Source organism: Pelobates fuscus, chromosome 5 (genome assembly GCF_036172605.1).
Source record: "Pelobates fuscus isolate aPelFus1 chromosome 5, aPelFus1.pri, whole genome shotgun sequence".
Classification (NCBI taxonomy): Eukaryota; Metazoa; Chordata; class Amphibia; order Anura; family Pelobatidae; genus Pelobates; species Pelobates fuscus.
The window spans coordinates 95,534,384-95,556,274 of record NC_086321.1 but is presented as its reverse complement, the minus strand read 5'-3'; the positions used below and the strand labels follow the sequence as shown (position 1 = coordinate 95,556,274).

The 21,891-nt window shown below is 40.9% G+C and overlaps 1 protein-coding gene across 2 annotated transcripts in view; it reads left to right on the top strand.

Moving 5' to 3' along the window:
- SGTB (small glutamine rich tetratricopeptide repeat co-chaperone beta) overlaps nucleotides 1-21,891 on the top strand; it is a 93,912-nt gene that overhangs the window by 48,574 nt on the left and 23,447 nt on the right. For both annotated transcript variants that reach the window (XM_063456920.1, XM_063456921.1), the window contains exons 4-11: nucleotides 93-171; nucleotides 510-609; nucleotides 1,586-1,690; nucleotides 5,636-5,774; nucleotides 5,895-5,957; nucleotides 13,234-13,271; nucleotides 18,661-18,744; nucleotides 19,659-19,779. In XM_063456920.1, coding sequence (XP_063312990.1) covers nucleotides 93-171; nucleotides 510-609; nucleotides 1,586-1,690; nucleotides 5,636-5,774; nucleotides 5,895-5,957; nucleotides 13,234-13,271; nucleotides 18,661-18,744; nucleotides 19,659-19,770 — 720 coding nt within the window. In that variant the 3' untranslated portion in view covers nucleotides 19,771-19,779. The remainder of the gene's footprint in view (nucleotides 1-92; nucleotides 172-509; nucleotides 610-1,585; nucleotides 1,691-5,635; nucleotides 5,775-5,894; nucleotides 5,958-13,233; nucleotides 13,272-18,660; nucleotides 18,745-19,658; nucleotides 19,780-21,891) is intronic.

Sequence of the window (21,891 nt, the reverse complement as noted above, 5' to 3'; positions counted from 1 at the left end):
TGCCCTTCTGATGCTCTTTCTATTTCTGAGCGTGGATATAATAGTTAACTCCTTATCTGAACTTTATGACTGTTTGTTTTATGATTTTACAGAGTAATGAGTTGTCACCAGTGGAATCTCCTTCCATATCACCAGCTGACACAGAAAAAGCTGAGAAGCTGAAAGATGAAGGTACTGTACGTAACTGTGGCACTTACTAATGCAACAATAAATCCAGTAAAATTATCAATGTCCCTGTAGTTTTGTGGGCCACTTGATGAACACCCCAGATGTGACTCATCTACAATAATAAACTAATTACCACTTATCGTGCCAAATGCATGAGTGAGATAATGTATGTAACAAACCCAGTGCAAACTAGTAGAAATATAATGAGTGATACGGACGGCTTCTCCGGGAACAAAGAGATTAAGCTCTGTATGTGCAGCTTTTTCATAGAGTAATCCTTGAAATTAAGAAGACTTACTTTTTGTGCATTCACAACATGTTCTTTGTTTTTTATATTCCAGGCAATATTTTCATGAAAGAACTAAATTATGAAGCTGCTCTGGATTGTTATACACAGGCCATAGAACTGGATCCAAACAATGCAGTTTATTATTGTAACAGGTAATTGTAAGAGCACAGATACTGCCCCCACAGATATTTTTGTTTGAAAGAACTCCTTTAAAAAAACGCACATTGTAGTATATGATATAGAATAATATAAGGATCGGTTGGTAAAGAAGAATATCAATGAATTTAAAATAAAAATAAAAAAAAACACAAAGAAAAGCAGAACTTTCTTCATTTAAAAAGTACAGCGAATACAATTCTATATTATGTTAATTGTAACCTGTGTTAAATAATATATATATATACACATACTACTAACCCTTACCTATAAAGCTTTAAACAACTCTAGCCCCTGTTACATTTCTTAACTGATTCATAGATCTGTCCATTCTCGGTCTCTCAGTTCTGCCGGTGACCTTCTCCTGTCCGCTGCTCGTATCCTTACTGCTAACTCGCGCTTGCAGGACTTCTCGCGGGCGGCTCCCTTCCTTTGGAACAGTCTGCCTACCCCTATCAGATTCTCCCCTTGTCTTCAATTGTTTAAGAAGTCCCTCAAAACACATCTGTTCAGAAATGCTTACGGACTCCCAGAGTAACTTATCTATACTTATCCAAATCTGTCTCTTGCTCTCCTAAAGAGCCACACTCCACTCTCACTTCTAGTTCTGCTACTTTTCCACCTTGTTTGGTGGCTGTCACCCTTCCTGCCCTGCTGTGTTTTTGAACCCCACCTCCTCTAGACTGTAAGCTTGTTTGAGCAGGGTCCTCATCTACCTATTATTCCTGTGACACTGTGTAATTGACTCATTTATTTTAAAATCTCCCCCTCTCGTAATATTGTAAAGCGCAGCGGAATTAGTTGGCGCTATATAAATACCAATAACAATGATATCTGCTGTAAAGTTAATTCAGATTACAGACACTAGAGCATGTCTGTTCCTTCCTGAATTACTTCCTTTCGGAGAGGGGGGATGAGGAGGGATCTGCTAAATGGAACACTGTAACATTCATTAGACTGTTTTATTTTCAGGGCAGCTGCCTATAGTCAACTAGGCAACCACAGCACTGCAATAAAAGATTGTGAAAAAGCAATATCCATTGATGGAACGTACAGCAAAGCATACGGAAGAATGGGGTAAGAACATATTATTTCATTTGAAAATAATCTGTTACTCCTATATTATAATGTATTGTGAGACCTATTGAAAACATTTGTTTTGGGGTAATTTGTTTTTTGCCCCTATTGCTTTAATTGTGGTTTGCAGATTTTATTCTTAGAGTGGAATAGACAACATGCCCTATCTGTAGGTGATGGTTCCCATTATGTTCACCCCAGTAAATGGCATTTCAGTGGTTACTGGGATTATGTGATTCAGGGCAGTTAATTATTTTGGTTTGCTCCTGGACAACAAGCACAACTGTATTTCTATGATGCTCTGCAGTCTCATGTTTAATGGTGATTTTGTACTGGGCATATCTCTGCCATCTCTAGAAATCTCCTCATCTCTGAACTGCAAAACCTTTATTTGCCTTAATGTACACCAAACCTCAATGTCTTCCCCTCCATTATCTATCTGCACTTTTCAGTGTAGAAAAGAGTCTTTTATTGTGTGAAGAACTTTCAGCAGCACGGTCCCCTCTCCCTACAATAGATAAGAAGGGAGGGGGGATATTAACTAAACGGCCCCCCACCCCCACACAATATACACAAATAGTACACACATACAGCACCCTCACACTAACAGCACCCTCACACTAACAGCGCCCTCACACTAACAGCGCCCTCACACACGCACGCAGCGCCCTCACACACGCACGCAGCGCCCTCACACACGCACGCAGCGCCCTCACACACGCACGCAGCGCCCTCACACACGCACGCAGCGCCCTCACACACGCACGCAGTGCCCTCACACACGCACGCAGTGCCCTCACACACGCACGCAGTGCCCTCACACACGCACGGAGCGCCCTCACACACGCACGGAGCGCCCTCACACACGCACGCACGCAGCGCCTGCACACACGCACACACAGCACCTACACACAGCACCCTCACACACACACAGCAGTATATGTGTGTGTGTATATATATATGTGTGTGTGTATGTATATATATTTACGTGGCGTGTGTGTGTTTGTGCTTTAGGGTGCACACCCTTATACAATAGGCTGCGCACGCCTATGAATGGCTGTAAATAGAGCTGGACGTTGTGATTTTAAAGTTGTCAACCTGGAACGCCTGACTAGTTGTCACTTCATGGACTACATCCCACCAACCAAGAAAAGGTCAGCACCGACAAGGATGTGCGTGGTTTGTTAGAAATTCAGAAAAGAAACCAGGTTCCATTGTCCTGATTGTGATGTCGGACTTTGTGCAGTCCCATGTTTCTAAATTTTTCAGACCCAGGATTGGTTTACTAAACCAATATGCAGTGTCTAGTATTACAGTGACTAGTAATATTGCACCCTTGTTTGGACAAATGTCTGTGTTTTTGGTTTGATTACATTATTAATTACATGTATTATTATATTATTTTCTTAACAATTATTTATTATATTATAATTTATGATTTTGTGTTTCAAACTTTGTCCAAACAAGAGTACTGTAGACATCCCAGGTATGATAGATTTAAGTCAGTTATTCCCAAGAATTACAAGTCTACAATATAAAACAACAAATTTCCATACAAAACAATGTACCACTTTAACATTCAAAAATACTGACATAATCAGACCGCCAGGGAGGTTAAATGATTTAAGAAAGAGAAGGCACAAAATAAACCACAATCTTTGTCAGGGCTACACTCCTACCCATTTTTTACAAGCACTCACCCCAAGTTTTTTCTTCTCACAGATTAGAGGGATCTTCATGGAAAATGGCACATAATGTAACAAGCAGAAGGCCATTTAATTTGCTAACACTTGGTTATGGATTGCGTCCCATTCCCTTAGCCTCTATCTTTATGAAACCATTCAATTTAGCTTGAGCCAAGCTAAATGTATCATAAATAAGTCTCCAAACCTGACACCGCTTGTTTAAATCTATTAATTTTAATGAGAAATTCTGAATAATTAGCCATGGATTACCTCTGTGAAAACAACCTGGGCCCATCCAAATATTTTCTATTAATAGGGGACCCATCAGTAGGAAAGCTCAGTGCTGCTCAACTTTAACAATAAAGAATGTGAAAAGTGGCGCAGAGTTTAGAATCCTGAAGGCCCTGCATTGCAATGTCAAATTCTGAATAAATAGCCAAGGATTTTTCTGGGTGTAAATCTTGACTCACCCAAATATTGTTTGCCATTCACTGAGCATCCCTTTATGTGAAACAATTAAATCTAACCTGAGACAAACAATATGGAGGGGTGCCCAACTGATGGAAGAGAAAACAAGTATGGCGGAACCAATATGATTTTGTAAAAGGAATTTCCCAATTATTATTATTATTATTATTGCCATTTATATAGCGCCAACAGATTCTGTAGCGCTTTACAAAATTATAAGAGGGGGGATTTAACTATAAATGGGACAATTACAAAAAAAATTACAGGAACGATAGGTTGAAGAGGACCAATTTTAGAAACCAATCTAAAGTTGGCTTAGGCAAGATGATTTTCATACAGGGATTTCCTGGGTATTTCTCCGTAGAATGGCATTATGAATGTTGCACGTTTGTGTGTCACTTTCATGGTAAATAGTGGTTTACTAATGTAACTTTGATACACATGTATACCTTTTTGTTCAAACTGCTGTATAATCAATAACCACTATTACATATAAGAAGCTAGATGAACAGGAAGCTGACTTCAGCTCAATTGCTTTAACATTATGATTAACTCACCCTGTGTCTACAGTGAAAGCAAGTAAGAAAGTCATATGACAGCCCAGACTCCACTAATCCTGAATATGTGTTTGGCATCATCCAGTGGATTCTAATAGTTCCTTGCCTTTATATAAGAAGGAAAGGATGAAGAAGATGATGCACATGCAGCACAGTTCATTCTTCAGCCTTGATTCAATGCATCCCATGTGACCATGCACAGGGAGTCATGGGACATTCTGAATTAGCAACAGATTTTTATCTAATGTAAGGTTGTACTGGCATAGCCTGACATCCAAGTATTACAAAACAGAGGGTTTAAGTGGAAAGGAAAGAACACGGATAATTTCTAGAAAGTACACAAATGCATTTTATTAGCACTAAAACCTATACCTCTCAACACTGTGTTATATGAAATTAGGGGTGGGTATGTATCAGGACATCCCATGTGCTCAGGACAGCAATACTGGGATCGCTAACTGGGACTGTCCTTCTAGGTTTGAGACAGTGGGTAAAATTGCTAGCCATTTTTTCTAGTTGATAAATCCTTAAAACTAGTTTGACAGGTATTGTAAAACACAAAACCTGCAACTGGCTTCTTAAAACAGCACACTCAATCACAGAGTACACATAGGCACTCACACTTGGACCTGCCCCATTAATGTCTTCAAGACTCCCTCTATTTTCCCCCCAGGGCATTTTATTGTTTTGAAAAAGACAAAAACATCTCACCAATGTCAAGGTTACAAATAAATCCAGTGTTATTTTCAAGTTCTAATATTAAGGAGCTAAATTAGTATTTCACACTCTGCTTAAAATAAAATTTTCAATGACAATAATAACAATATCACATCCAGTCGCAATCAATGTCCCTTGAAAATCTGTTAAATAGATTTCCCAATGTAACCTTGGAAACTTTCTCGAAGCATCTGTAAAGAGTACCAGTCAGTGAATTGAAAAGTTTTGTAAATTAGTCTTGTAATGAGAAAATTAAAGTTCTAATATAGGTCTCCAGTTACCAAAAAGCAGAGAAACCCTTTGTTCTCTATGCTGCAAGATGTCTACCTAATCCAATTTGAACTCCTAACTTAATTTGGAGAGAAAGCCCCCCCAAAATCCTTCTATTTAATTATTAGTGTGACTTATGTATGCAAAGTATGTATTACAACAGCGTCGGATGGTTTGCGTGCTGTTTTTATTTGTAATTTTTATAGCAGAATATGATTTTTTTTTTTTATATTTTTTTTTTTTTCTAGGAGAGCTTTTGCTGGTATGAATAAGTACAAAGAAGCAATCAGCAGCTATCAGAAAGCCTTGGATTTAGACCATGAAAATGAATCGTATAAATCATATTTAAAAATAGCAGAACAAAAACTTAAACAAGTCCCCAGCCCGGTAAGCTGTTCTTGTTGGCCATGTAACTTTGAAATACTAAAAATTGTTTCTTCCTTGTTAATGTAGCTAATTCAGAAGTTGTTGCTTTGCTTGGTAACGATCACTTTCTGTTTTTGTTAGACAAGCGCAGGATGGGGTTTTGATATGGCCAGCCTAATGAACAACCCAGCTTTCGTGAGCATGGTAAGAAGTGTTATAGGAGATCTGTACAAATCATACTTCAAACGTCTTAAAACAGGGCTTTATGGTCATTCAACTACGTCTGGGGTGCAATATACTAACCTATATGCAATAAATATATATATTTTTAATAAATGACCTACTTGGTTTCACAATGCAATATAGTTAAAGACTGGAACTCAAAAGATCTTAAGTAAAGGGGCAGAAAAAGGGGGTAACCCATATCGGAAGGTACTGGGAGAATGGAGTAATTGCCCCAAAAATGTGTTTCACAGTTTCATCCTTTACTGAAATATATATTGACTGGATAGCACAGTGGTAATGTCTGGGTAAGACACCTAACGATATATACCCTACAGACCTCAATAATATAAGAGCAACACGAACCAAGAGAGTCATGCCGGCTCCGACGTCGCAAGTTCTGTGTCAAATGCTAGGGAACAAGGGCAATCTGACGACGAGTGGGCTACTGGAACAAATCATTCCTGGACACGGAGCGAGAACCTAGACCTGCTTGAATGCTACTACAACAGCAGACCCAACGAGAGAGGCTACATGAAACGTATGTGGGAGCTATGGATGAACAAGAGACCATCATCTACCCTAACACTAAAACAACTGGTTACACAACATTTGAACATCTTCAAGAGAAATTTAGTGTCACCACTGTTACCAGAGAATTGCGAACCTTAATCCATACCCCAAGATGGCATAACAGATATAAGGGAAATTATCCTAGAAAAACTGCAGTTGTTGACCAGCAGCCAAGACTACATCACTGGAAAGCTACCACCAGACAGCATGCTAGCTACAGTTAATAAAGCATTGTCCACAATCCCAGCCTGCACCATCACAGAGACCAACAGGCTCATACATGCCACCGCTAGAGTTCAGCAGACACCTGGATGTTCGGGTCCGGCAGGTTCGGACGAACTTTGAAAAAAGGTTCGGGCTCGAACTTGACCCCGAACTCCATTGAAGTCACTGGTGACCCAAACTTTTAGGCACAAAAATGGCTCTAAAAAACTCCTGGAGAGGGCTGCAAAATGAAGTAAAATGGGGGTAAGAGTAGGTCAAGTGCCCTGCTAACAAATGTGGATAGGGAAATCACTTAAAATAACATAAAAATTAAAAATACAGCTGAGCCATAAAATAGCACTAGATGGAATCTTTGATTTTAGCATTGGAAGAACATAAATCAAAATCTAAAGCATGGCTGTCAGGAGGATCACCAGAATTATCCATTTGAGAGAGGGTTGGAGTGCAGGGTATTTTCTTTCATTGTTCAAACTGAGCTCAACTCCTGATGCATGGAGAAAAGGCCTTCACAAGCCTCTGCTATTGTGTACATAGTTTATACTAAGTGACCCATAGGTTGAGGAGGTGGTGACCGTGGCGGTGTAGGTGGAAGCAGCGGTGGGTGGAGGAGGAGGAGGTAGCCAACACTGTTTTAAATTAATAAATAAATATATATATATATAAATATAATTTTTATTTTATTTTTTTTATTGGGGTAGCCCCCAAAATATTGGGACATATATTAAAAAAAAAAAAACTGATCCGCAGAGCGACTGACCCGTGCGTGCTGCATCTGAAACTCCCCTATTGCCTGCTGCTGCTCGCACAGTCTCATGAGGCGGTGAGCGGGAAGGCCGAAGTTACACTGCAGCGCAGACAGGTGAGCAGCAGCAGGGTAAGAACGCAGAAAGCACGCACAGACGGCCCGCACTTTCTGCAGCAGCTCTGATATATCTGGATATACACCGTGGCATCACAAGGGCCACCCAGAACTGGCTCAACTCCCATCAAGCCAAGTTCCCAGAGGAGATCACCCAGCTCGTCATGCTAGAGCACTTTTTCAATGTGCTCCCCAACGACAAGGTGACAAGGCATTCATATGTTAATCCATATCAACTTTCGATGCCACTTACTGCGCCTACCATGGTGACCACGGGTAACGGGGAATCAGGGTTCGATTCCGTACAGGGACCCTGACAAACGGCTACCACATGCAAGGAAGGTAGCAGGCGCACAAATGACCCACTCCCGACGCGGGGAGGTAGTGACGACAAATAACAATACAGGACTCTTTAGAGGCCCTGTAATTGTAATGAGTCCACTTGAAATCCTTTAACACGGATCAATTGGAGGGCAAGTCTGGTGCAGAGCGACTGACCCGTGCATGCTGCAGCTGAAACTCCACTATCGCCTGCTGCTGCTCGCACAGTCTCTCCAGCATGTGCAAGGTGGAGTTCCACCTTGTGGGCACGTCGCATATGAGGCGGTGAACAGGAAGGCCAAAGTTATGCTGCAGGGTGAGAAGGCCGAAAGCGCGCACAACTGCTACAGTGGTATGGGACCAGACTATCTGAAGGATAAATTCACACGCTATACTCCCAGTCGATCCTTGAGATCGGCTGATTTAGCTTTATTGAAGATTCCAAATTTTAAAAAGAAAAAGTGCGGAGGGAGAACGAGTGATGTTCAGGGAGCGCAATTTTGGAACTCCCTGCCTCTGACATTAAGACTTGAGAATGATCTACTGAAGTTTCGCCGGAGCTTAAAAACAGTTTTATTTGCTCAGGCGTATGGGATGACATGAAACTTTTAACCTGGTTCAAATGCATGTGATTATAATGCTGTTGTTTGCTGGATATTGTTTTGTCTGTTTTATTGCTGGTATGCGCATCGAGACCCTATGGGTAATAAGACTGCGTTTCTTAAGAATTTTTAATAAATAAATACAGTGAATGTCACATCCTGTTCTAAGTTGCGGATCAGTCTGGTGATGGCTCATGGTATCCAGTACTCTTTTTACTGAAGCTGCATCAGGGTCATGGGATGTGGCCGCACAAACGCTGGTGCTCAGACCCTGCTAATCCATTCCACACTGTGACTCCTAACTTCAACATCAGGCATACTGGGTCCTGGTCGTCCGACCACCGCCCAGACAGTGTCTGGGTCCCGTTCACCGGACTGCAAAACTGCAAATGGCTCGTTAAATCTGTTATGGTTCCTTTTATCGCTCCATCTGTTCCTTGGATAACTGTGTGAATTCTAAAGATAATACATGCCGACGAGCGCTAGGGGACGGCCGCTCCGCTTTTGCACCCTGCTCCCTCTTATGCTGTGCTGGTGCCTCTGTGTGACCAGCGCCTCTTCCTCCAAACTGCACATGTCACTCGCATTACCTTGATTCCATGTAGGGTCTAGGACCTCATCATCCTCCACATCTTCCACCCACTTCTCAACCCTGCTCTCATTGCCGGTCTGCACACTGCAGAAAGCCACAGCAGTTGGCACTTGTGTTTTTCCAGCATGTAAAGTCTGCAAATGACATATGGAAATTGTTTTAGAATTGTATCCAGGCAACAGTTTACCCTATAAACTGACCTCTCAGTTTGACTTGTGAGAGTATTGCCCCTGAATTACAATATTGTTATATTGGTATTTGACGCTTCTATTTGACTCTCAGAAATGAAGAGCACGCCCAAAATGTACTATTTAGCAGATAAGCAGCAAAAGAATTAGAATTTTTAAAACTCTGATGTAACCGCATTATTTGACGCTTCTATTTGACTCTCGGATATGAAGAGCACGCCCTAAAATGTACTATTTAGCAGATTAGCAGCCACCACATCTCCTCGCAAGACCCACCCTGAGCTAAGACTGAAGAGTACTGGAAGAATATCTGGGAGAAAGAAGCATCTCATAACACCGCGGCCTGAAAGCAGACCACTGCATGCTGCCAGAACAGGAATCCGTCACCATCACAATCGAAGATATCCAACAGAGAGCTGCACACATAAAGAGTTGGTCAGACCCAGGACCTGACATGATCCACAACTACTGGATAAAGAAGTTAACAGCACTGCATGAACGCCTAGACGCACAAATGAACCAGGCTCCCACCCTGATTGGCTAACACGTGGCAGAACAATACTGATCATGAAGGACCCTCACAAGGGAACAACACTGACCCCTACTGGTCTTTTGGTGTACTACAGGCTTCTCAGACATTATTGCATTTCATGTACAAACCAACGAACCACAGCATTTTCGCCTACATGCTGACCCCTACCGGTCAATCGGTATAGTACAGGCTTCTCAGACTTTATTTCACTTCATAAGCAAACAAACTAACTACAGCATTTTCGTTTTTATACTGACTCCTATCTGTCAAACAGTAGGATTAACCCCTTAAGGACACATGACATGTGTGACATGTCATGATCCCCTTTTATTCCAGAAGTTTGTTCCTTAAGGGGTTAAAGGGTATTTTAACATACAATCAGCATTTCTGACCCCTACTCCAGCACGGGCTCAACTTCAGGTTTAATTCACAATAATTTGCATTTCACATCAAGACCAACAGTGGTTCTATCAACACTGCCACCTACAGGTCTGTCAAGTACGTTGACAATTTTCATGGGGTTTTACAAACACCAAAACACTGACACCTATAGGTCAACAGACAAACAACATTTCACATACCAATCAGTATCCAACTACACTGCCACCTATAGGGCACTCTGCAGATCTCCAGTGCACTTGCATTTTGCAACACCATGTTCACTGACCCCTACCATTCAATAAGACCTACAACAATTCACATAGCAAGTACTATATAAACATCTGGTATAAATACATATATTACACAGTAGCAGACGCATCTGTATATACGTAACTGGTAATATAGTTCACATACATTTTTCACAGCACGCTGCTCACACAACAGACTTTCCCCTAGCAAGGGGACATACAACATACAAGGTGGGGACAGACAACTTTTTCACTTGTACATACAGCACTTAATGGGTTAAGATTGATACATATTTAACCAGTATGGCTACGATGTTTAATATTTACACATCACAGCACTTTACTTTTCACATATACTGTACGTATTAAGATAAGCTTGGTCTATGCCATATTTTCTTATGCCATACGGTTTTATCCATTCAGGTTACAGTTACTACTAAAAAACCTATACGGATTGTCAGGTTCAATACCATACTACCAGGTACATACACCTGCTCACGTAATTATCCATCTCTTACCTTCCCTGGAATAGTAATAGTGTACTGACAATTAGGGTTCTAGGGCCCAATAGGTAGTACCCCCTTTTTTCTCTGCATTATGCTTCGGTTAGTTCCTTGCAGTTGTAAGCCAACACCCCGCTTCACACTCGGAGGCATACACCCCTCGGGCCACTCGTGAGCTAGCCGCCTCACATTGTATCATAGAGAGGGCCTCACCTGTCACTCCCTTTCCTATTTTCTACTGTCACCGAGAGGACAACATCCTGCCACAACGTTCGGTGGCCACACAAAATCCCCTCGCGCCAAGAATAGAGCCTCTCAAGCCACTTGCCAACTAGCAGGGCCTCACCAGTCACCAAAAAACACCAATCCTAATCGTTTCGCCTTATGGCTTAGCTAGCAAGCCAGTACAAGACCCCTGGGTACAAAATTAATTCACTCCCATATATAAGGGACACCCCTTACCTGACTGATATCGCTTGAGGTCAGCATGAGAATGACCCTCCCACCCACTCCTCATTTCAACACTTTCTCTTTTCTTTGCATTTACTTTACTTTCTTACTCCTTGGTGGGCCCTCTTTTTTTTTACAGGCCTACCGTATCGTCGGTCTTGGCACACCACAACCGACTTGCTCCCTTTATACTATCCTATGCTTATGCTGGATCCTTACTCCATATACGGCTATTTGCCCCTTACACAAATATATATATATATATATATATATTATTTTTTATTTTTTTTGGCGTTTTTATAACCATTAAATGAGAGCTGCAATACTTCCTTCATATGCATAGTCATATCCTGCTTACACTTACCTTAATTCCGCTTTAGATCGTGATTCATATTACGATGTCCTCAAGTTCCGTAGGAAATATTATGGATTTATCCCAGCAGTAACACACAACCTTGCTCTTTCATAAATATGTATATAAACTTTCTGTCTATTTTCATCCATTGGAAAGAGCTAATTTTAATAAATATTAATGAGGTTAACTATGTAAACATTATGATCGTAACTCCATATAGTTTATATGCAATAATGGCTATTTTTTTTTCTATGCTAAATATAAACAAAAGTCTCCACTGAGTATTGAAGGTGGCTTATGAAGGATGTTTGCAAACGTAGCACAAAGCTTTCTAAAGGTTATCATGATTAAATAATACAGAATTACAATATGTATGAGACCTGTCACTGTAATGAGTATGGTGTATGTATCTCTTAAATTTATAAAATTGTATGATAATACATCTAGATTTTTACACATTATATCATATATATGTAAATACCTGAGTGATATTCCATTTGGGAAATTTTAATTTAATGGGAATTATTCAGGGTTTTTTTAAGTGCTGCCACCTTTTAATATATTTCATATATTTTGTGTAAAGGGAAAGAAATTGAACAGGGTGTTTGTTTTTGTTTTTTTAAGCAAGCTAAAGAGAGCTCCTTATTACCTATAATTATTCCCAGAATCTCCAAGCATTTGGTGAGTGACTCCAGAAACTTTATTCCTTATCAAAAATGGGCAGATTTTGTTGTATTGCAAAGCCTTTGACAAAGGTTCCGCTGAGCCCAAATATAGCCAATCTTTGATCAGGAATAAAGTTATTTGGTTCACCCAATGAGTTTCTGGTCCTTCTTGTAATATTTTATTACTCATCTAGACAATTACTTATCTAGACTGTTTAATAAGGCAGAATTGAAGTGATTTGTTTTAATGGGTATGGGTAGCAGTGTGACTAGGAACCATACATGGGTAATCGGTTCATACTTTTTCAAAAAGTACTTGGGTCATGGTGCCTGAATAAGCCAACACTATCAAGTAGTTAAACCTCTTGTAAATCCCACCGTAGTGCAGGTTTTGGGCAGAGTTGTTGATGCTTACATTTATGTGTTGTTTGAATTGTGTTCCCCTACTGATTGTTTCTTCTATATTGCCTCCCCACGTCCTGTACTTTCATTTTACCTACTAGTTGTTTTGTTGGGAATAATAAATTCTGTTTTGTGTGTGTGTGTGTGTGTGTGTGTATATGTATATATATATATATATATATATATGTGTATATATATATATATATATATATATATATATATATATATATATATATATATATAATATTTGCACACATATATTTTATTTTATTTTTTTAATGAAGCTAGGACCAGCCAGACTGCAAGCCTCTTTGTCAATTCTACTGTTAATATCTCCATATTTTTAATATCCCCTTTCACAGGCAGCAAGCTTAATGCAAGATCCACAAATACAGCACATGTGAGTATCTCTATTATGCACAAGAATAATTTCTTTAACATCATCAGGTAATTTAATTATACATCTGATCCAGCAGCAGATTTTTCACAAATGCCAAACGATCGCTTAAAGGTATACTATAGGCACCAAAACAGCTTAAGCTAATGAAGCCACTTAAGAGTTGTCCTTTTTCTTTCTATTTATGCAGCCCTAGCCACACCTCCTTGCATGTGACCTACACAGCCTTCGTAAACACTTGCTGTTAAAGAGAGATCTAATGTTTAAACTTCCTTTATTGCAAATTCTCTTTAATTTAGAATTTCTTATCTCCTGCTCTGTTAGTAGCCTTCTAGAATCTGCAGGAGCCTCGTGTGTGTGATTAAAGTTTCAGAGCATGAGATAAAAACATGTAAAGTAAGTTAAAATATTACTAAAAAGGGGGGTATGGTCTGATAGAGCGCCGGATGCTTAGAGTTTCAGCTCCTCTGGACATTCTACATGGCAAACAAAGTTATACTGGTGTCTTTGCAAATTTGATCTCTTTCTCCACCGCATGTCGGAGACCAAGATGAGGCAGAGAAGCCCTCTTTGCCAGCACCTGGCTCAGATAGGAGTGACATAACTTCAGTATCTCTACAGCAATCGGCACAAACTTGTCAGGAACGTTCGGGGATCCTACACTCGGAATGCAAATGCTAGTAATGTATACCGGACCTTAGGATGGCCGGACTAACACTACACTCACAAAGAATAGTCAATAGCGAGCCAAGGTACCAGAAATCGTGATCAACGATAATGCAAAAGCCGAGGTCAAAGGGACATAGAAGGGAGAAAAGTCAAACAAAGCCAAAGTCAGAATACAAGAATATCAATACGAGATACACGCTCTTGGGTCTATTAAGAACCACAACAGGGCAATGAGTCTCTCCCTGGTGTTCTTAGCGTCATGACGTCGGAGCTAGTTAGCCGCGTCATAAAAGGAGGCGGGGTTATCGCGGCTGGTGTGAGAATCGCTGGGGACAAGCTGAGAGTTGGTAGGAGTGTCCCCAAGTGCCTTGGGTTATACAATATATACAGAAACTCCTAGGTTCTACTGGCCATTTTTGCATATTGTTGCCTCAAAATATTCTTAGAACCCTTAGAGATGATGGGCCTCATACCCACATTTGGGATCCACATCCATGTCATACAGAGACAAATTGTCCTCTTGACCTGTATAGTGCAGCAGCTATTAATACTTTTTCTATGTCTGTTGGCCATTCATAAAGATATGGACAAAATATAGAATACCAGCCAAAAAAAACAAAACAAAACAAATAAAAATTAAAAAAAATAAAAACAACTTTAAATTAGCTAAGCTTTTGTTTGCTTATTCCCTGTAATGCATGTATGCCAGTTGAAGGTCCCACAAAGTTTGTAAGTAAAACTGTGTAGTCAGTTGTGGGATCTTTGCATTTGTTTGGAAACATTCTACAGGTTACAAATCTACTCTCATGGTGATTCCCGTATTGAGAGGGAGAGATAGATTTTACTTACCTGAACCTCGCTCTAATTGGAGGCTCCATGTTCTGCATGAGCTATTCATAGTCCCTACTTTGTTTTGCATATATCTTCTGATTGCATTATATTTTTTCTAATTATTTACTCCAGCCTCCTCCCCCTCCACTACCCTTCCCCATAACAATAAAGACATACATTACATAAAACTAAATACACTAACTTCAGGTTTTTCCCACAAAGTATCCAGATCCATCAGTGCTCCTTTGGGATAAGATTCAAAGTTATCCTGCATAAATGCATGGCTGGAGATTCTTCAACAATTGTGTAATGTATTGCTACCAAGTCTGCATGGACCATAATCCACACAAGAATGCATCCAGAATTGTGCAGTAAAGAACTCTAGTACCGGGTAGAATCCTCTATCTGCTACAATAAATACTAGACAGGTGTCTCTAACAAGGTGGCCACAAAGTATATTTCTGTTGAGTTCCCTATAATGGAAAAGAGAACGTAGTGGAAGATTTGGATGTCTTCAATAACTGATTTTAAAATTTTCCTTCTGTCTGTCCAAGGAACACCTGTTGAGTGCTACTGATGTCATGTTAAGGGCATGTGTGCAAAATCACATTGTTTTTTAGTATTCAAATTGGTTTATTCGGGGGCGGAGCTTAGCGCCTAACGCGGTCGGACGCAACTGCCGAGTGCTCTGAGCACCGGCCGCAATTTACAGTAAACTGCGGGATATCCCGCGGCCATCGGAGCACCGGACAGCACTCACCAGATCCAGGAGGGGGTGAGCTACGGGCACATGCCTTTTTTGGACCCGAAATCGAGCGGGAAAGCACGCCGCAAGTCTGGGGCCTATCAGGGGTACAAGACAACGCGGTCAGCCGCACGAGACTTGGAGGCTGAACTGGAAGAGCTCTACAGCTCCCCCTGGCTACCTGACTACACCGCACAACACACAGACAACATGGGGTGCAGAACCCAGAAAGCTCAGCAGGGACTTCCCAAGATATAGGGGAGGTGCTACAACGCCCAATGGCACCCAGGATGGCGGTCCGGCCGGACACTGGCGCGCAAAGAGCTAAACATCCAACCAATGCGCACAGAACACTGAAGCCTCTACAACCTTCCTAGAGGCATTGTCGGAACAAGATCCACACGCCCCCGCCACAAAACAAGACATCGCCAACCTCTTAGGGGAACTGCAACAAATGTCGGCGGCTGACATAGACACTGTCCGCACCGATGTAAAGGCGGTGGAGGCTCGCACACAAGCCACAGAAAACACCGTTCTGGAGCTCCAATGACAGGTACGAAACCTGAGAGACAAAATTAACATCCTACAGCACTCGCATACCTCCCTGATACAGCGGGTCGACATCTCCGAAGTCCGCAATAGACTCCCTAACATCAAGGTCTGAGGTGTCCCGGATTCAATCAGCCAGGCGGAACTGCCGCACTACTTACGACGACTGGTAGAAACGATCCTTCCACGCTCACAAGCGAAGAAACTCCAGCTTGACAGCTGCTACAGGATCAACAAATCCAGACAGGCCCCTAGTGAAGCCACGCACGACATAATAGTACGCTGCCACTCCGTGGCAGCCATGAAGGGCAAAACCCCCATGGACTTTGAATCATCCAAACTGACATTTTTCCAAGACCTTTCCAGGAATACCTTGCAATGGCGGAAATCGTTAGGCGCAGTCACAAGCCACCGACGGGCAGCCGGAGTGGAATACCGTTGGCTATTGCCGAGAGGTCTCACTGCCACAACAGCGGATGGTAGGACCCTAAAACTCATCTCCACAACCGACACAGCTGCATTCCTCCAAACATTGGGACTAAGCATGCACTCGGAGGCACCTAATGGCCCAACCGACATGCAACCCCAGACACCGGCTAGGGGACGCTCCGCACGTCTGAAGGGGGAGAGAAACCAGACAACGAGACCTGAGCCCCCATGAAACCTACAGCTGTTACTATTCTTCTCTAAAGTTAATTTCAACACTGTTTACCATTACAACAGTTGATTCACCCCACCTAAGCCTTATTAAAACTCCACACACACTGTGGAACATCAACTGACCACATAAACCTCAGCTAATCCCACAGTCACTACCCACATAGACGACCCCCCACTACTAAGACAGCCAAACATACACAGCTAAGCCCCTTACCCCCGTATGCTCCCTTGATTAGGGGCATGGTATCAACTAGACAAAGCGACTGGTACCACACACACTGACCTGACGATAGTGTCACTAACGACAATACCAGACCTACATGAACCGAAATACGACACACGACAAACACAAAGGTCCGATACCTCACGGAACCACAGCGACAATTATCACAACACACTACCCACCCCGGAGGTACCCACACACACCACGAATATACATTACCAATCATACCATACATCCCCACTGACACACACGAAGAAATATCTTTTAAATGAGGCATTTTAAAGTTGAATGTTTTATCTTGCAACTCTGTTACCTCACAATTTACGTACTGAACAATGCATGTGTTAACCAATTTGTCTCATTAAAACAAAGATTGACAAAATTGGTTTATTCTTTCAACTATGTATTGTTGGCCATGGTGTTTTCAGTTTGGCTACTTTGGCTTAAAAATGTAAAATTCACTTTGAATTCCTGGTAATAGACACTTGAGTACATAAGTCTTCTTCTTATCAGTGGTTGAGTTTTGTATTTTTTTTTTCCCCATGCAAATAATTTTAGCGCCCTCTAGTGACTGATTAACTTACTGATTTTTTTTTGATTTTTTTTAAATCATCTATACATCATTATTAATTTATTATTTATATAGCGCCATCAGATTCCATAGCGCTGTACAATGGGTGGACTAACAGACATGTAGTTGTAACCAGCCAATTGGACGTACAGGAACAGAGAGGTGGAGGGTTCTGCTCAATGAGCTTACATTCTAGAGGGAGTGGGGTATAGTGAAACAAAGGGTAAAAGTAGGGATATGAAGTAGGTTCTTAGAAAAGTATTCACTGAGGGCTTCGTAGGTAATTTTTGATAGTTGAAGGAGAGGAGTCATGGGGGCTGGGGGATAAAAACCTGCTAACAGTTTAATTGATATGCTTTCTTGAAGAAGTGAGTTTTCAATGATTAGATCTGTTTACTGATTCTGCAGTCTTGATCCATTAATTTTTAAAACCTGTCTTGTAATTTTTTCCCCTAAAAATGAATATAAATTAAAGGGATACTGTTTGCACCAAACCACTTCATCTTAATGGCCTATCACAGTTTTCTGCCTATGTAAAACATTGTCATTTCCACTACAAGTACTTTTCGTTGAAGACTTTTGATTTTCAAAGGTGATCTCATTCAGCATCATCATGCACAATACAAGGACGCGAAATGCCTCCAATTATTCTCATAAAGAAACATTGGGTTCAGTGCTTCTCTGTGAGCAGAATTGGCAGAGTTTGGAACCATTCTAGAAATCTGTTGAATTCGATTTCTTTTTCCCCAAGTGTTCGTTTTTTGTTTGTTTTTTTTTGCCCACAATGTGCAAATCTGTAATGCAAAATACGTTGTATGGTGATCTACTTGTGCAAAATAAGGGTAAACAGACATGCACGCACAGTGCATGTCCAAGATATGAAGCAGAGTGGTTTTTCATGGCAGCTGGAATCAACAGAGAACTCAATATAAGTCACCTCCACATAATGCATGGTCACAATGCTTATTCATTAGATACAAACCCTGCACTGCCTGTTCTGATAATGTAGGTGATCTGACTGCACATGTCTGCACTAACACTGCTAGTACAGAGTTTGTATCTAATGTAGTGTAATCTGATTGCACAGTGCAAGGACAAGTTCAGAAAAGATTGGAGAAACATTATTTATGTGTTTATGTTGCAGGATGTCAGGAATGATGTCCAATGCCGCAGGTGGTCCAGCAGCTGGGGTTGGGGGATTAACTGATCTTTCAAGTCTCATACAAGCGTAAGTACCGGTATGTTCTACCAACATAGAAAAATGTAAATTTTATTGGAATAATCCCTGGGTCTTCATCAGTAAAAAATTATTTTTTTTAAAATGCAATATTGTAAAATGATGTATAATTAAATATGCTCACATTACTATGGGGGAGGGAAATCTGTGTATATGTTGAGATTTTAGGCAATTGAATTATAGAAAGATGTATACAAATAAAAATACAGCAGCAAGCAGAATGATATTTAATACAAATTTATTAGCCATTCATTCATAGAACTTGATATGAGATCTAGTTGCAGGATAGGTACGGAATGCTGATCAGAGAATACAAAAGGTTGTGCTGTCTGAATATAGTCAATGTCTCAATACCTCACTAATGCTTGATATACAAATTAGCAGTGAAACTGTATTAATCTGAATGAACCACATTTTCTGATAAATAAAAATCTTCACATCACCCCAAAATAAACATGTTTGTGAAATAAAGTTTGGCGCATGTTTTGGTTCACACCGGTGCCCTTGTCGGGAATGGAAATTGTTGTTGGTGAATGTTTTCAAAGTTTTGGTGGTAGTTACTTTTTTATGAAGGTACTTTCCATTCCTGAAATAGGCAAATGGCAACCTTTACTCCCCAAAATTTTTTCCTCTATGAAATTTGAAGAAGCTACATTATTCCAGTGCTGCAGATAAATATGACCCCCAGTGCTTAGCTAAATAATCCTTGATTGTAGCCTTAACTGAAGCCTTTAAACCAATACTGACATCTATCTGAATTGCAAAATCCAAGCCGTGGATATATAAATAGATATGAACTTGCAATTTTAGCTTACATTATGCTGTTCGTTTTTTCAGTTCACTATAATCAATATTATAGTTTTCATAATCCCCATTAATGTAAACTTCTTCTTTTTTCCATACAGAGGACAGCAATTTGCTCAACAGATACAGCAACAAAATCCTGAGCTAATCCAGCAACTGCGGAATCATGTGAGAAGTCGGTCATTTAGTGGTAGTGCTGAGGAGCATTCATGACACAAACAGGCATGTCCTGAATAAGTAATATCTGTCTATATCTAGCTGTGTGCGTTGGCATATCCACACATTTTTAAAGCAGCTAAGCAGCACAGCCATTACAGCATGTTGTACCGGTTCAGGAGACAGGACAGCCAACACAGTAAATTTTCAAACCATAGGTTTTTAAGAAGTTTACAGTTTACCACTTTCCACCTCTGTGTTCCGCTTACCTTGTAAACTTTCTTGCAGCAAGGCTCTCTCTACTGTACCAAACCCCATATTGTGTTCAGTTACATCTTTCAGTACAACAGTATATCCCCAATGACTGCCTTTTGCAACTATCTTGTGAAGTTACAGTGTCATATGAGAGCTGACCATTTCAGTTTTTACAGTTAGAATTTTAGAGAAGGATTTGATAGGTCCACGTCTCATTTTGAGGTGTTATTGCAGTTTGACTGTTGAAATTACCACACAAAGGCCTACCATTTGTGAAAGTAGACATTCCAGGGTATCTCATATGGTGTATATTGTGCCTTAGTGTGTTGACATTTTTTGCCAGTTAACGTCAGTTTGTGATAAAAAAAAAAATGTACAATTTAACTACCCATTTCTGAGATCTGACATCTGACATGTACCCTTGTGATCACACCTCTCAAATTATGCTTGGCAAACTTTTCTGAACAGAGCAATAACCCCAATGTATGCCTTTGGCACTTATTTGCAAAGTTACAGTGTCATATAAGAGACCTGACTATTTCAGTTTTTACAATAAGAATTTTCATTGATGAATTTGATAGGCCTATTCCATATTTTTTGGACCTTGTAGCAGTTCCACAGTGCAAATCCCCTCATAATGCGTAATGTTTGTGAAAGTAGACACCACTGAGTATGTCGTAAGGTATATTTCAGTCTTCTTATATATAGCTCTTTTAGCATTCATTTATTTGAAAGTTTACAGTATTTTTGATTTTCAAATTTTTTACATGCACATTGGCATTTAGCAGTTTATTTTGTAACTTCATATGTGCTACTGTAATACAAATCACTAAATTGTGCTCAGCTATATCTCCTGAGCACAGAATGACCGTTGCCAAGTTTTTGTGAAAATACACTGCTGAATGGATAACCTGCCCATTGTATTTTTTATCAATTTAAGATTGATTGATCTGTGATGCATTTTGGGGCATTTTAGTAGCTCACATATTTACTCCATAAATGCATACCATTTCCATAAGTGTCCCCATGGAGACTCACATGTTATATTTAGAGCTTTATTGATTTATTTATTTTACATATACATTGTATTTTAATGCTTTAAAAAAAAAAAAAAGAGGGCGGAGCTAGCCACGGACCAGCTAAGACGCATGGTGCACAGCTCTGCACCGAATAAATAGAAATAACGCCTAAAACGGGCGGAACCGGGGCACCTACCTTTCCCAAACTTCACCCACCGACTGAGGGGAAGACGATGGGTAAGAAAAACAAAAAACTAAAGTCGGACAAAGCCCCTTTCAGCCGAGTTATCGTCGAGCTTCTCCGGAGCTCCCAAAGGGCCGCATGGCAGAAAATGGCGCTGGGGAGGACGAGCTCTCTGACTCCTCTGGTGACTTCTACCCGGACCAGGGAGAAGGGGCTCCGCTGAATCAGCCCTCGATGCCTCAGGCTAAAGCACCCCCAGCGGCAGGAGAACCGGTAACGGCAGCCCTGCTGACCAAGATGTTTGCAGAGCTCAGGCAGGACCTTGCAACAGACCGGGTATACTTTAAAGAGGCCATACAGGGGGCCACCACGAGGCTCACCCAGCTGGAGGCCAAAACAAGCTTCCATGATACACGCTTACATGACCTGGAACTGAAAATAGCAGACCTACACAAACAGCAACAGGGCACAGAAGAGAAAGTGGAGACCCTGGAGGAACAAAGACGTAGAAACAACATAAAGGTTAGGGGGATACCTGACAATATTGGGCCTACTGACCTCCCACACTATGTGAGGCGCCTGGTAGCGACCCTCCTACCGCCCAGGCAGGCTAAATCAGTGAAAATTGACGGAATGTTCCGCTTGAATAAACCACCAAATGCACCCCCGACTGCCACGGCCGATGTCATTGTAAAATTTCAGACGCACCAAGACAAGGCC